This window comes from Ovis aries, chromosome 9, assembly GCF_016772045.2.
Source record: "Ovis aries strain OAR_USU_Benz2616 breed Rambouillet chromosome 9, ARS-UI_Ramb_v3.0, whole genome shotgun sequence".
In the NCBI taxonomy this organism is placed as follows: Eukaryota; Metazoa; Chordata; class Mammalia; order Artiodactyla; family Bovidae; genus Ovis; species Ovis aries.
Genome location: NC_056062.1, coordinates 3,201,999 through 3,215,075, shown reverse-complemented (window position 1 = coordinate 3,215,075; position 13,077 = coordinate 3,201,999). Strand labels below are relative to the sequence as shown.

The 13,077-nt window shown below is 44.8% G+C and overlaps 2 protein-coding genes and 1 long non-coding RNA gene across 7 annotated transcripts in view; 1 reads left to right on the top strand and 2 right to left on the bottom strand.

Annotated features, from left to right (window-relative positions):
• SMAP1 (small ArfGAP 1) overlaps positions 1-12,615 on the top strand; it is a 187,415-nt gene extending 174,800 nt beyond the window's left edge. For all 5 annotated transcript variants that reach the window (XM_027972798.2, XM_027972796.2, XM_027972797.2 and 2 more), the window contains 4 exons: positions 1,503-1,630; positions 7,680-7,851; positions 8,711-9,015; positions 11,679-12,615. In XM_027972798.2, the coding sequence (XP_027828599.2) occupies positions 1,503-1,630; positions 7,680-7,851; positions 8,711-9,015; positions 11,679-11,822 (749 nt within the window). In that variant the 3' untranslated portion in view covers positions 11,823-12,615. The remainder of the gene's footprint in view (positions 1-1,502; positions 1,631-7,679; positions 7,852-8,710; positions 9,016-11,678) is intronic.
• Positions 5,129-11,818, bottom strand: LOC132660269 (uncharacterized). The gene is made up of 3 exons (XR_009601688.1): positions 10,325-11,818; positions 6,940-7,972; positions 5,129-5,808 (listed from the first exon to the last, which is right to left on the bottom strand). It is a non-coding gene; the product is annotated as an uncharacterized LOC132660269 (long non-coding RNA).
• The window catches only part of B3GAT2 (beta-1,3-glucuronyltransferase 2), a 111,372-nt gene continuing 110,910 nt past the window's right edge, over positions 12,616-13,077 (bottom strand). The window contains exon 4 of the mRNA XM_015097680.4: positions 12,616-13,018. Within this exon, the coding sequence (XP_014953166.2) occupies positions 12,932-13,018 (87 nt within the window). The 3' untranslated portion in view covers positions 12,616-12,931. The remainder of the gene's footprint in view (positions 13,019-13,077) is intronic.

Here is a 13,077-nt window from a genome sequence, read left to right as displayed (position 1 = left end):
TTTGTAAGGCCTTCTCAGCCAGCCATTTTGCCTTTTTTCATTTCTTTTTCCTGGCCATTGTTTTGATCACCACCTCCTGTATATATCATGAAACTCCATCCATAATTTTTCAGGCACTCTATCAGATCTAATCCCTTGACCACTGTATGATCATAAGGGATTTCATTTAGGTCATATGTTAATGGCCTGGTGTTTTCCCCTAATTTCTTCAATTTCAGTCTGAATTTGGCAATAAGGAGCTCATGATCTGAGCCACAGTCAGCTCCCGGTCTTGTTTTTGCTGACTATAGAGCTTTTCCACCTTTGACCTCAAAGAATATAATCAACCTGATTTTGGTGTTGACCATCTCTGGTGATGTCCATGTGTAGATACGTCTCTTGTGTTGTTGGAAGAGGGTGTTTGCTATGACCACTGTGTTCTATTGGCAAAACTCTGTTAGCCTTTGCCCTGCTTCATTTTGTACTCCAAGGCCAAATTTGCCTTTTACTCCCAAGTGTCTCTTGACTTTCTACTTTTGCATTCCAATCCCCTCTGATGGAAAGAACTTCTTTTCCAAAATGAGACTGGAAGCTGTTAAAGTAGAAGCTTATTGCGGTGTAAGTCCCCGGAGATGGAGTTGTGATGTTCTCACTGTTCCTCGAGGTTGTGCCCACAGAGGACTGAGCTGTGGCCGGGCCCCGTTCCCTGAAACCTCAGTCTCACAGCTCTCTGCCCTGCATCCCACCCGAGCCCCCACTTCATACCGTGTGAGTTCTGGGCCGCCATGAGGAGCGGATATGAGAGCTGTGAGGGTGAGCAGGGGGCTGATCTGGGGCCATTGCTGAAGGTCGCCATGTCCAAGTAAAGAAAGGATTTATTTCAGTGTTTTGTGATACTTCCTACAGAATCAGTATGTAGGGTACATTTGTTTTCTTTCTATCCCTTATATAACTTTTAACATTTCAGGAATTTAAAGTCATTAATATTTACTTCCAAAGTTAAGTAAACATGATATGAAGTACTATTGGAAACACACACGCGTGCCTTTATGAAGAGGCAGCGTTTGTAGGAACATGGTGTCAAATCCCAGCTTAGCTGGTTCCCTCAAAAGTGGGTCTGTCTCATCCCGTCCCCATACGGTTATGGGGATTAGATGAATTAATATATATAAAGTACTCAGAACAGCACCTTACATGTAAGGAAGCATCAGGACACAGAATAGTGTGAATAGTATAGTACCACTGGTGAAAAGGGGTTTGCATACATACCTAGAAACCAGTGGGTAAAGACTGTTTCTTTGAGAACAAACAAAACCAAAAGTGGTTTCTTTGGGAAAGAGGGTAAGAGGTGGGGCATATATATATATATATATATTTTGTTTATTTTTTAAAGGAGGGCATATATATTTTGTTGTTAACATTCTGAACTTTTAACCATATGTCAAGTTTTAGAATAATGCTGTGTTTCAGGTACTTTTAAGAGGTTCTAGAACCTTTAGGACGAGACTCTATGCTCTTTTCAGATGGGCCTGCTGAGGTGCCGGTGACCAATGGGAGCGCAGTCGTGGGGCCAGCCCTGAACGATGACCTGGACATCTTTGGACCGATGATCTCTAACCCATTACCTGCAACTGTCATGCCCCCGGCTCAGGTATTGTGTGAGAGTGTGCTTTTACAGGATCGCTGTGTATTTCCTTTTTGGAAAGTTTCCATTTTAAATTGTCTCTGATTTGAAAGCCTCCTGATCTTTAGGCCAGGAGTTGACAAGCTAAGCCTGCAGCTTGTTTTGCAGACAAAGTGTGACTGGAGCACAGCCACTGCTTTTACCTACGCGTTGTTTGTGGCTGCTTTCCACAGCAGAAGCCAAGTTGAGAATTTGCAGCTAGGTAGTAGTAGATACTCTGTGACCCACAAAGCCTAAGTAGTCACTGTCTGAAGTTTGTTGACGCTTATTTTTTAGACAGACAGAGTTTAGAATGAGTAAGTGGGGAAAGTCGAACTGTTTCAGCCTTGCCTGTGATCCACAGCGTACTTCCATAAGAGGTTTTCGAACTGTGGGCATGTGAGCATGTACTAGAAGCCAGTTGCTTTTTTCTTGTGCTCCTGTCGGTCCAGCCCTGGACAGTGTTTCCTTCTGTTTTGTAAATAAGTTCATTTGTGTTCATTGGTGCACGAAAATCCAGAACAAGAAATTCTAGCAAACTCAATACTCATATTCTTTTTTTAATGAAGACAAATACATGATTTTTTAGCAAGCATTCCTTACTTTTTAATTTTGATGATTTTTAAAAAATTATTTAGAAGACAATATTAGTGATCAAGGTTTTTTAGAAGTATCAATGATTAAGAAATTTTGACTTAACCTTCTTAACATTACATGGAATTTCATGTTTTCTTCTTTTTTTTCTTTTTGCCTTTATTCTTTTTTTAAAAAAATTATAGTTGATGTACAATGCCGTGTTCGTTTCAGGTTTATGGCAGAGTGATTCAGTTACACATTTATGTTCTTTTTCAGATCCCTTTTCCTTACAGGTTATTATGAAATATTGAGTATAGTTCCCCATGCTATACAGTAGGTCCTAGGTGTTTGTCTGTTTTATACATAGCAGTGTGTGTATGTTAATCCCAAACTCCTAATTTATTCTTCACCCTCTCTTTCCCTTTTGGTGACCGTAACTTTGTTTTCTATGTCTGTGAGCCTATATTTCTGTTTTGTAAATAAGTTTCTGTTTTGTAAATGAACTTCTTTCTTATAAGTTCATGTGGAATGAACTTATTCCACATATAAGTGGTATCATATGGTACTTGTCTTTCTCTGTCTGACTTGCTTCACCAGTGGCATTATTTCATTCTTTTTAAAGGCTGAGTAATATTCCATTGGGCCTCCCTGGTGGCTTGATGGTAAAGAATCCACCTGCCAATGAATGAGACACGGGTTTGATCCCTGGGTCAGGAAGCTCCCCTGGAGAAGGAAATGGCAACCCACTCCAGTATTCTTGCCTGAGAAATCCCATGGACAGAGGAACCTGGCAAGCCATAGCCCATGGGGTTGCCGAAGAGTTGAACAGCACTTAGCAACTAAACAACAACAAATACTCCATTGTGTATACGTACCACATCTTTATCCATTCATCTGTTGATGGATATGTAAGTTGCTTCCATGTCCTGGCTATTGTAAATCGTGCTGCATGGAACATAGGGGTGCATGGATGTTTTCTAATTATGGTTTTCTCTGGATATATGCACAGGAGCAGGATTGCTGGATCATGTGGTAGTTCTATTTTTAGTTTTTAAAGAAGCCTCCATACAGTTCTCCATAGTGGCTGCAGTGTACATTGCTATTAACTGTGCAGATGGTGGTGGTGGTTTAGTCACTAAGTCGTGTCCAACTCTTTGCGACCCTGTGGACTGTAGCTCGCCAGGCTCCTCTGTCCATAGGATTTCTCAGGCTAGAAACTGGAGTGAGTTGCCATTTCCTTCTGCAGGGGGTCTTCCCAGCCTAGTGGCTGAACCCGCCTCTCCTGCTCGTCAGGCAGATTCTTTACCCTTGAGCCACCTGGGAAACCCCAGCAGTGTAGGAGGCTCCCTTTTCTTTGCACCCTCTCCAGCACATATTGTTTGTAGGCTTTTTGATGATGACCATTTTGACTGGAGTGAGGTGATACTTCATTGTAGTTTTGATTTGCATTTCTCTTAATTAGTTGAGCATTTTTTTCATGTGCTTTTTAGCCATCTGTATGTCTTCTTTGTAGAAACGCCTATTTAGATCTTCTACCCATTTTTTTAAATTGGGTTTTTTTTTAAATATATTGAGATGTTTGTATATTTTGAAGATTTAACTCGTCAGTCATATCTTTTTTTAGAATTACAAATTGTTAAATACTTTAAATGTTTTTTTCATCTTTATTGAAATGTAATTGAAAAGATTCCTACCACCAACTTAACTCATCCATCATCTTACAAATTTAATTTTGTTGAAAATCCCTAAAATCTACTCTCATCAAATTTCATTTATTCAATACAGCATAATCAGCTGTAGCTATGTTATGCATTAGATCCTCAGGTCTCATTGACCTTACAACTATTAATTTGTTCCCTTGTATTTCCTTTCCTCCCGCGCCCCCGGCAACCACCATTCTTCTCTGTTCCTATGGGTTTGCCTTTCTTTTTTATTTTAAAGACTCCACATATAAGTGATAACATGCAGTGTTGTCTTTAAGGTGAAATATGTAAACTTTCAGGAACATGGGTTACTTTTAAGCGTACAACTTGAGATTTAAAAGTTACAAATAAGCAACTAGCTTGTTTTTGTACAGCATAATTTTTGAGGTAAAATATTTCCCTTACTCTAGAAAACCTGACCAAATGGGAATTAGACGGAAAGTTTTACCAAGGAAGAACTCATGTCTTATTAAGACTAAAGACATATGTTTTTGTTACACATATTATCATTGTGATAGTCATTGTATAATTAACACTAGAATTGAGCAAATAGATTTCTTAGGAATCATTAGTTTAAGTGCAGCATTACTGTTTATTTTCAGAAACAATGGCTTTATTTTATGGCTTTGTCCCGTCTCCTCCCTCCCTCCTCTAGCAGAGGAACTGAGTGTTGCTAGTATTGTTTCAGTTAACGTTAATGACCTTGTGAATGTGTGCAGGCCGGGGTATGTGTGTGGCAGTGAAAAATCGTCTAATGCTAATACCGTAGCTGTAGAAAGACATACTTGGGATATGTGACAATGCAAGCGTGAAAAGTAGTTTCTTTTGGTCTAGCGTGCTCGGCGGGTGAGAGCTGCCTTGCCCCTCCCAGCCGAGGCTCTGTCCAGAGTCAGAGCAGGTGCGGGCCAGAGCAGGCTCCCTCCGCGGTGTGAGCCCAGCTGCAGGCGCCGCTCCCCTCTGCCCGGGGTGGGTGGTGTGAGCCCGGCTGCGGGTGCCGCTGCCCTCTGCCCGGGGTGGGTGGTGTGAGCCCGGCTGTGGGCACCGCTCCCCTCTGCCCGGGGTGGGCCGTGTGAGCCCGGCTGTGATGCGGCTCCTCTGTGCCCAGGGTGGGCGGCATGAGCCCTGGCCTTCAGGCTCAGGCTGTTTGCCTCTGTAGCTGGAGGAAACGGGTGGGTTGTTAAAGTCACACCTAATTCTTTTTCTGGAATACTGTTTTTGGACCAAAGTTATGTCCGTTTTATTGAGCCATCTAAAATAATTTGATACACAGGATCATCTTCCGTCCAAACTACATGTGCAGACTAATCCAGACATGGTTTCAAAATGATGTCTTTAAAAATCTGGGGAGGGAAGGGTGAGTCAAGCACATGTTTTATGCATACACTATACATAGACTCCTAATTTGGCGGGTTCTGAACCCCATCTTTTTTCAGTCCCGATTTTCCGAGTGTGGTACGAATTCTAGTCAGTTTCCCTTCTGTGAGTATGCACTGGGCTGGATTCCCGTCAGCTCTCCATCTGGCTGTGGGTCTTCCCCGAGGAGCTGGGAGCCCTCAGCTGACCCGAGAGTCCACGTGTATTGCAGGTTGAGGGGAGTCATTCCAGTGTCCCTAGAGGAGACATGGGGAAGCTGCCCCTCAGGACAGACAGCTGTCCTGTCTGTAATATACACGTCCCCACAGCATCTAGACCCAGGCACCGTGGTTTGGCTTGGCCTCAGATCCAAAGAGCCTCCAGGTCCTGCAGCCTCCAGAAGTGCATGCTGATGGTCAGCCTTGTCCTCCTTTACCTTGGTGTGGTCATGCCAGCTCGTGGAGCCCCTCAAGCAAACAGCAGTGGGAACACTTACTAGCCAGGCTGCTTGGTGCGGCTATGCTTAGCCTGTGTCTGCAAGGAAGCAGGCGTTCATCAGAAGAAACATCTGTGCCTGGAGCAGGCGGCTGCTCTAATGTGAGACGCAGTTGTGGCCTCCCCAGCACTTTGGGTGTTCTCATACCTGTGTACCCTCCTTGGGGAATAGACGTCAGGGTTTGGGGCAGGTTCTCAGATTGAACAGAAACTAAGATGGAAGATCTAGTGGATTGGATTAGATTCATAAAAATATCATGATGTTGCTTTTGAAAAACAAAACTCCCCCCCCGGCCCAAAGACAACAAAACCGGTCATTGTGGGGCCGTCTTGCAGTCGGCTGCAGCTGCAGAAATGTTCTTTATTCTAAGGGACGCCCCTTCCTTTGAAGCAGAAACAGAAACTAAGAGAAACGAGGATGGAAGATCACTCAGGGAGGTGGTTGCTCTGTTATCTAGCAGTGTGAACAATGGACGCCACCATGGTGCAGAGCACGCCTTGTGGTCCCCAGATTCAGCTGTGAGGCCGCTCCTCTCCCCAGGCCCCAGGGAAAGCGTGGGCAGGTGGAGTGATAGTCTAGGGCTTGCGGGAGCCGTGAGGCCCCTCTCAACTCTGCCTTCTGCTGCTGCATTGGTGCTGCAGATGTATTTGATTCAAGCCCACTGTTACATTTGAATCCCATCATGTCTGATTTCTTACATATTTCAGATCTTTTGTAAAGATATATGGCTTTTTTTCCTATCTTAACATTCTTGCTTAATTTGTTAATAATATATTGAAAATACTGTTCTCCTTAAGTTAGCTTGTGAGCATGGATGGTAGTTTACTGGAAGGTTTTTTATCGAAGACATTAAATGTTTGATCTTTTAAAAAATTCAAGCCAAATCATAGATATGATTTAACTTCTATTTGCTGCTCACCTTATTTTATAATTTGAGAAGACGTATCCAGTTTTTACTAGCCGTCATAGATTTCTTTGAAACTCTTCGTATCTAAGTCAGTTCCTTATATACAAATGTGATTAAGTATTTAATGACCGTATAGATCATTAAAATGAGGTATCAGTTGTGGCTGTGTAATACCGTGTGTGCGCAAGCTATAGGAGATTAACTGAAAATTTTTGTTTTGTGTTAAATGTCCACATGTTTATTTGTATTTATTTGTACTTACCCCTGTCCATAGCAAGACTTCCCTGGCGGCTCAGACGGTAAAGCGTCTGCCTACAATGCGGGAGACCTGGATTTGATCCCTGGGTTGGGAAGATCTTCTGGAGAAGGAAGTGGCATCCCACTCCAGTACTCTTGCCATGGACAGAGGAGCTACAGTCCATGGGGTCACAAAGAGTCGGACACAACTGAGCGACTTCACTTCACTTCTGTCCATAGCAGAATGCAAAGTGTCAGGGAGAGTGTAGGTGGTTGCACATTTGCTGTTCCTCATTTCTGGGTAGTCTGAAAACACTCTAATGTTGTGGTTAAAATGGGTAGATTAGGTTCATAAAAATGCAGTCTGCTATAGCTATAGAAATGTTCTTTATTCTAAGGGATAGCCATTCCTTTGAAGCAGTAATTGCTGCAGGAGATGCCCAAACGTCTCCCAGGAATCCTGGTCCTCGGGCCACACCATGTGCCTATTGTTGAAGCCACTGTGGTCAGGATGTGGTGGGCAAAGTTCTGCATCAGAGGTTCTGTCTACTTCATTTACATTTACCGAGTCAAAACTGGAAATGTCATCCCTTTACCCTGCTTGTTGGTCTTGTGTGGGCTTGGGAGTGATTCTCTTCAGTGTCACCATTTTACCTTCTACGGTGGTTTAGTTTCTAATTTCACAGCTTCATTTGGATTCCAAGGAATGGGTGAGCTCTGATTTGTGATGTGGAATTCGACAGCCTGTTTTGGTATCTGTCTCAGGGGCCGTCCTCTGCACCAGCAGCTGCCACTCTGTCTGCAGTGACGTCTGGGGACCTGGATCTGTTCACTGAGCAAGCTGCAAAGTCAGAAGAGGTGGCCAAGAAGCAGCTCTCCAAAGACTCCATCTTGTCTCTGTATGGCACCGGGGCCATCCAGCAGCAGGGTGCTCCTGGTAATTCATCAGAAACCCGCCTTCAGTGCAGCCCTTGCGGTTTTAGAATGTCAATGATATTTCTTCCCTGGTTTCCTGTGTGATGAGTGCTTCTGTTGTTGCGGTTTGCACAACTACAAAACTGACATGAAAGAAGCATTAGGGAATAGAAAGCGTGTACAGGATGCACAAAACTTGATTCATCGGGGTTAACAGTGTGGTGTCATATTACTTAGTATTGTCTCACAAGCCTTACAGAGATGGATTATCTTTGAAGAGTTATTTAAGCTTGATTTGCATGAAGCTTATAACTGTACGGTGTGGTATTTTTTCTGTAAGTTAAGCAGTAAGTCTGAGATAACACAAAAGAACTCTGAGATTTGTTTTTAATATAATTATAAAGAAATACTAGCATGGTAAGATTTACTGTTTGCCGTTTTAATCTGTCATTTCCTCTGGAGTAACGGGCTGCATTTCACATGTGAACTGAAATTATATGACGTCCCAGCTGCTTCCATTAAAACCAGACGCTGCAGCTCTTAACTGTTTATGTGGTCATGAGAGATGAGCGTGCAGAGCAGCAGCAGCCCCTGCTGTGTCGTCTGGTCTTCACTGTGGGCATGTTATGTGGCTGCTGCACAAAATTCATCCACTCTAATTTGCTCAGGCTCATAGCTGATTTGTCTGCTTTCTGGAAGTAACCGGCTCTGAGGGTGTAGGTGTGAGCTGGCCTGAGCTGTAGGAGCAGCCAGACTGGAATTAAAGTTTTTGCCATGGGCAGTTTAGAGGTGGTCATCCTTTGTCTGTGCTCAGTGAGGGCAGCAGTGTGCAATATCTCTGTTGTCTCATGCATTTTCTTTGCTTGGTTCTTCTGCTGCAGGTGTGTTTATGGGACCCACGAATCTACCATTTACCTCACAAGCACCGGCTGCATTTCCAGGCTTCCCGTCCATGGGCGTGCCTGTGTCCGCGGCTCCCGGCCTGGTGGGCAGCTCGCTGGGGCCGAGCGCGGGCATGATGGTGGGCATGCCAGTGCCCAATGGCTTCATGGGCAGCGCACAGACTGCTGTGATGCCGCTGGCGCAGGGCGTGGTCGGGCCCCCAGGGATGGTCGCTCACTTGGGCGCAGCCCAGGGGAAGTTTGGCCTGCAGCCAGCTCCGCAGAGCCCATGGAACCTCCCCCAGGTAGGCACCTACCCCTCAGCCTCTCCAGTGTCAGACCAGGTCTGTCTGCTCAATGGGTTTGTTTGTTTTTAACTCGTAACAATCTGGCAGAAAGAATTGAGTAGGGATAATGTTGGGCTTCCCTGGTGGATCAGAGGTTAAAAGTGTCTGCCTGCAATGCGGGAGACCTGGGTTCGATCCCTGGGTTGGAAAGATCCCCTGGAGAAGGAAATGGCAACCCACTCCAATATTCTTGCCTGGAGAATCCCATTGAGGGAGGAGCCTGGTAGGCTACAGTCCATGGGGTTGCAAAGAGTCGGACATGACTGAGCTACTTTACTTCTAATGTTATAAAAGGTCAAAACTATCTCATCAGATAGACAAATGAGCTGCCATTGCTCCTGTATTTAGAACATTCTGTGGAGAATGGTGCGTAGTTTTTCATTTCCGATTCCAGTGCAGCTGTAACTGTTGAGTGTCCTTATTTATTTGTGTAACAGCTAGACGTTATCTTGGGCATTTTTTGAAATTAGTGTGCCGAGCCTTAACCCAGCTCCCTGAGAGGGGGTTTATGTCAACAACTTAGACCAATCTATTTTCACTAATAATTTCAAGGGTTCTTAGTAACTCTCACAAATTAGAGGGGAAAAAAAAAAAACCCAGCCTTGCATTCTCACAGCACTATTTCTGAGAGATCTAGGCTGTTCTCCGTGGCTACTGCACATGGATATATAAGGAATCTTTTTCTTCAAATATATTTGTAGAGTTGTATTTCTTACATTATAATCACATTTATGTTTAAAAAGAATACCTACTAGTTTAGGAATTCCTGTAAGATACGAGCAAGTCCTTATCTGTGTCCTACGTCTCACATTACGAGATCCCATTTCTGCCTGTTAGTTCAGAGCCAGGAGGTGGCATTTTAGTGTTTCCTCTTTCAAATCCATTCTGACTTCTCTCTGGCTCCATAGACAGAGGCCTCAGATGTAGGTTCATCTCCCACCCTTCTTTGTATGCTTCCTGTTTGATATTCCTCTGGTATTTGGCTGCCCTTGATTTCTGTTCTCGGCAGCATTCAGAGAATAGGACTGTATATAGTGATTTTTAATTAACATTAGCAGAATCACTGTATACCCATGAATGTTCCAAGTAATTTTTACTATCACTGTTTAAAGGAGTGTTTATATGACATTGATCTCTGCTGTCTGGGCATTTCAAAACTGTAAGTACCAAATGTCAGTAAGAGCCTTTGTGTGGCCAGAATGTTGGCACAGACCTTGCTCAGGTTAGGGTGGCCGCTGTACCCAGGCGGCGAGCGTGGGAGGCTTACCTGCCTTATTTCTGGGCGTGCCAAAGGGGATGCTCTGCTCCAGCGCTCCCTGATGGGGTCTGTGGGCCATGACGGGGGGGTTAACACATCATTTAGCACCTGCCAGGAAGTGACCTGCCCCTCCACGATGCCTCGTTGGTGACATGGTTAATGTTACTGTCTTTGAGGAACTGTAGACAAATGAACTTTATTTATTAATACATTTCAACCCTGAGCACAGGTTTTGAATCTAGTTCAGTTGAATCCAGTTCAGTTGAATTCAGTTCAGTTCAGTCACTCAGTCGTGTCCGACTCTTTGCGACCCCATGAATTGCAGCACTCCAGGCCTCCCTGTCCATTACCAACTCCCGGAGTTCACTCAGACTCACGTCCATAAAGTCGGTGATGCCATCCAGCCATCTCACTTTCTGGTAAATTTCCTTGCCTTTCTTTCACTCCGCCTCAGTCTTAGAAGTGAGAAGGGGAAGGCTCAGGAGGCTTGAGCTGCCCTGGTGGTCCTAGTGGTAAAGAATCCACCTGCCAGTGCAGGAGACGGAGGTTCAGTTCCTGGGATGGGAAGATCCTTAGGAGGAGGGCATGGCAACCCACTCCAGTATTCTTGCCTGGAGAACCCTATGGAGAGAGGAGTCTGGCGGGCTACCGTCCATGGGGCCGCAGAGAGTCAGGCACGACTGAGCACAGGAGGCTCATTATGTACACATGCAGCTCCAGTCTGGAAGAAAAGTACATGTAGTCCTACACCGTTTGTCGTGTAAATTAATTTTAGATATTTATGTAGTTGGCTAAGGAGAAAAAAACGTTTTATGACTTTCTAATATTTGGAAAGTATATTGAGGTATTTAAGACTTGAGTAACAGGAGAACAGTTGCCATCATATACAATTCATAATTTTGGAGTATTTTACTTTTAAACCTTCTCTTAGTCTTTAGTAGTTAAAGCACTCTATTCTAGTATAGTTGAAAGTTGGAGTTGTTTATCCAGATATGAATTCAAAGATTGCCTTGGTACTTTTTTCGCTTGTGGTTTTTTCACTTTTTTCACTTTGGGGGATGAGAAATTGAGTCCAGAAACTGAATAAATATAAACTGATTTGAGATTACTTGATGGCCACGGCCAACACGTGGAAGGAAATGAGGCCAAGAGAAAGCATTGTGTGGCCGTCTGCTCTCACCCCAGGGCTCGGCTTGCTTTTCACATGGATGAAAAGTACTGAGAACGGTTATTACACTTCCGGTTCTAACTGTGTCAGCTTCAGGTCAAGGCTGCCTCTGGTGAAACAGGCTGGCCGTGAACAGTGTGCAGCGGCGGCGGAAGAAACGAGGACTGAAGTGAAGGCGCTTTTCTGTGTTTGCAGGTGAACCAGCAGATGGCTGGCCTGAGCCTGGGTGGCGCAGCCTCAGCGGCGGGCTTCGGGCAGCCGCCCAGCACCTCAGCGGGGGCCGCGGGCTGGTCCGGGGGCTCGTCGGGGCAGACGCTCAGCACGCAGCTGTGGAAGTGACCGCCCCGCTGGCATTCCTGCTCAGACACACCCAGTTCCCCTGTCCATTCATGTACATACATGTTTTTTTCTTTTCCCCCATTTGTTCATATTAAGAGTTACCTGATTGACCGTGTTGGTCTTTACTGATTGAATTTGCTGTGGTGAAAAGCAGGTTGAGAAACCGTTCCATGTCGAGGGCAGCTTTGCTCACAATTCCCAGGATTTCGCAGACACAGTCTCTGGGAAGCTGCTCAGTCAACGTGCATAATCAGTTTCCCTCTCGATGAAATTATAGCTCTCATGTTTGCATATAAGGGAAGTAGTTATCATGTTAGTAATACCTCTAACAGTATGAGCCCCACCCCCAGATTAGCCAGTAATCCTGTAGGAAGGTACTGTATGATCAAATGTTTAATCATATAAATAGAATGTCAATGTATCACCAAGCACTGTTTTCTAGTGTATCCAGACTCTTTTATGTCCCATTCACCTCACTGTGCTGTTGTTATGATGTGCTTACCAGGGAACGTGGTTAGTGAAAGGAAGATAAACCTGGATTTATGACACAACTTAGGTTAACACATGTTTGAAGAGTCAGATTTTACCTGCCTTCCTTGGAATTGGGATCTTTTCCTATGTATACATAGTGCTAGCAAGAGACATTTCTCCGCACTAGACGCAGACAGGGTAACTACACAAGCCACTCAGTCCTCGAAGGCGTATCCAGGTTTATGACAGTAATTGTGTTTACATTTTATGGTGCCTAGTACTGACAGATGTCATATCCCTGTATTAAACAGATGAATCCATAGACCTTTTTTTGTGGGTTTTATTTCCTGTGACGTATACTGCCACCAACCTGACAAAAATTACTTCACGTTGCAAAGTCACGAATCGGGAACATTGTTGACAAAATACTTGGATCTGTTTCAAAGCCTGTTCAGTTCTAACGAATTATAAGGCCAAACAGGGGGAACAAAAGTAAGACTCTCAGAGTGGTACCCTGCGTGCCCTCAGCTATACCGTGCAGAGACTGTCCAGGACATAGGGGAGCATGCAGAACAAAGGGGGACAGGAGCCGAGTCTGCGCCCGCCACCTCCCACGCCCGAGGCGCAGGGCAGCCCCGTCACACCTCAATCGTCACGGTGTCCAGGTGGTACTTGGGCTCGTTGGCGAGGTTCACCTTCTCCGTCCGAGTGTGCCACACGAGGACCTGGGGAGGAGACCTGGTGGGTAGGCATACTCAGGCGGGCACACAGCAAGGGCAGGGGC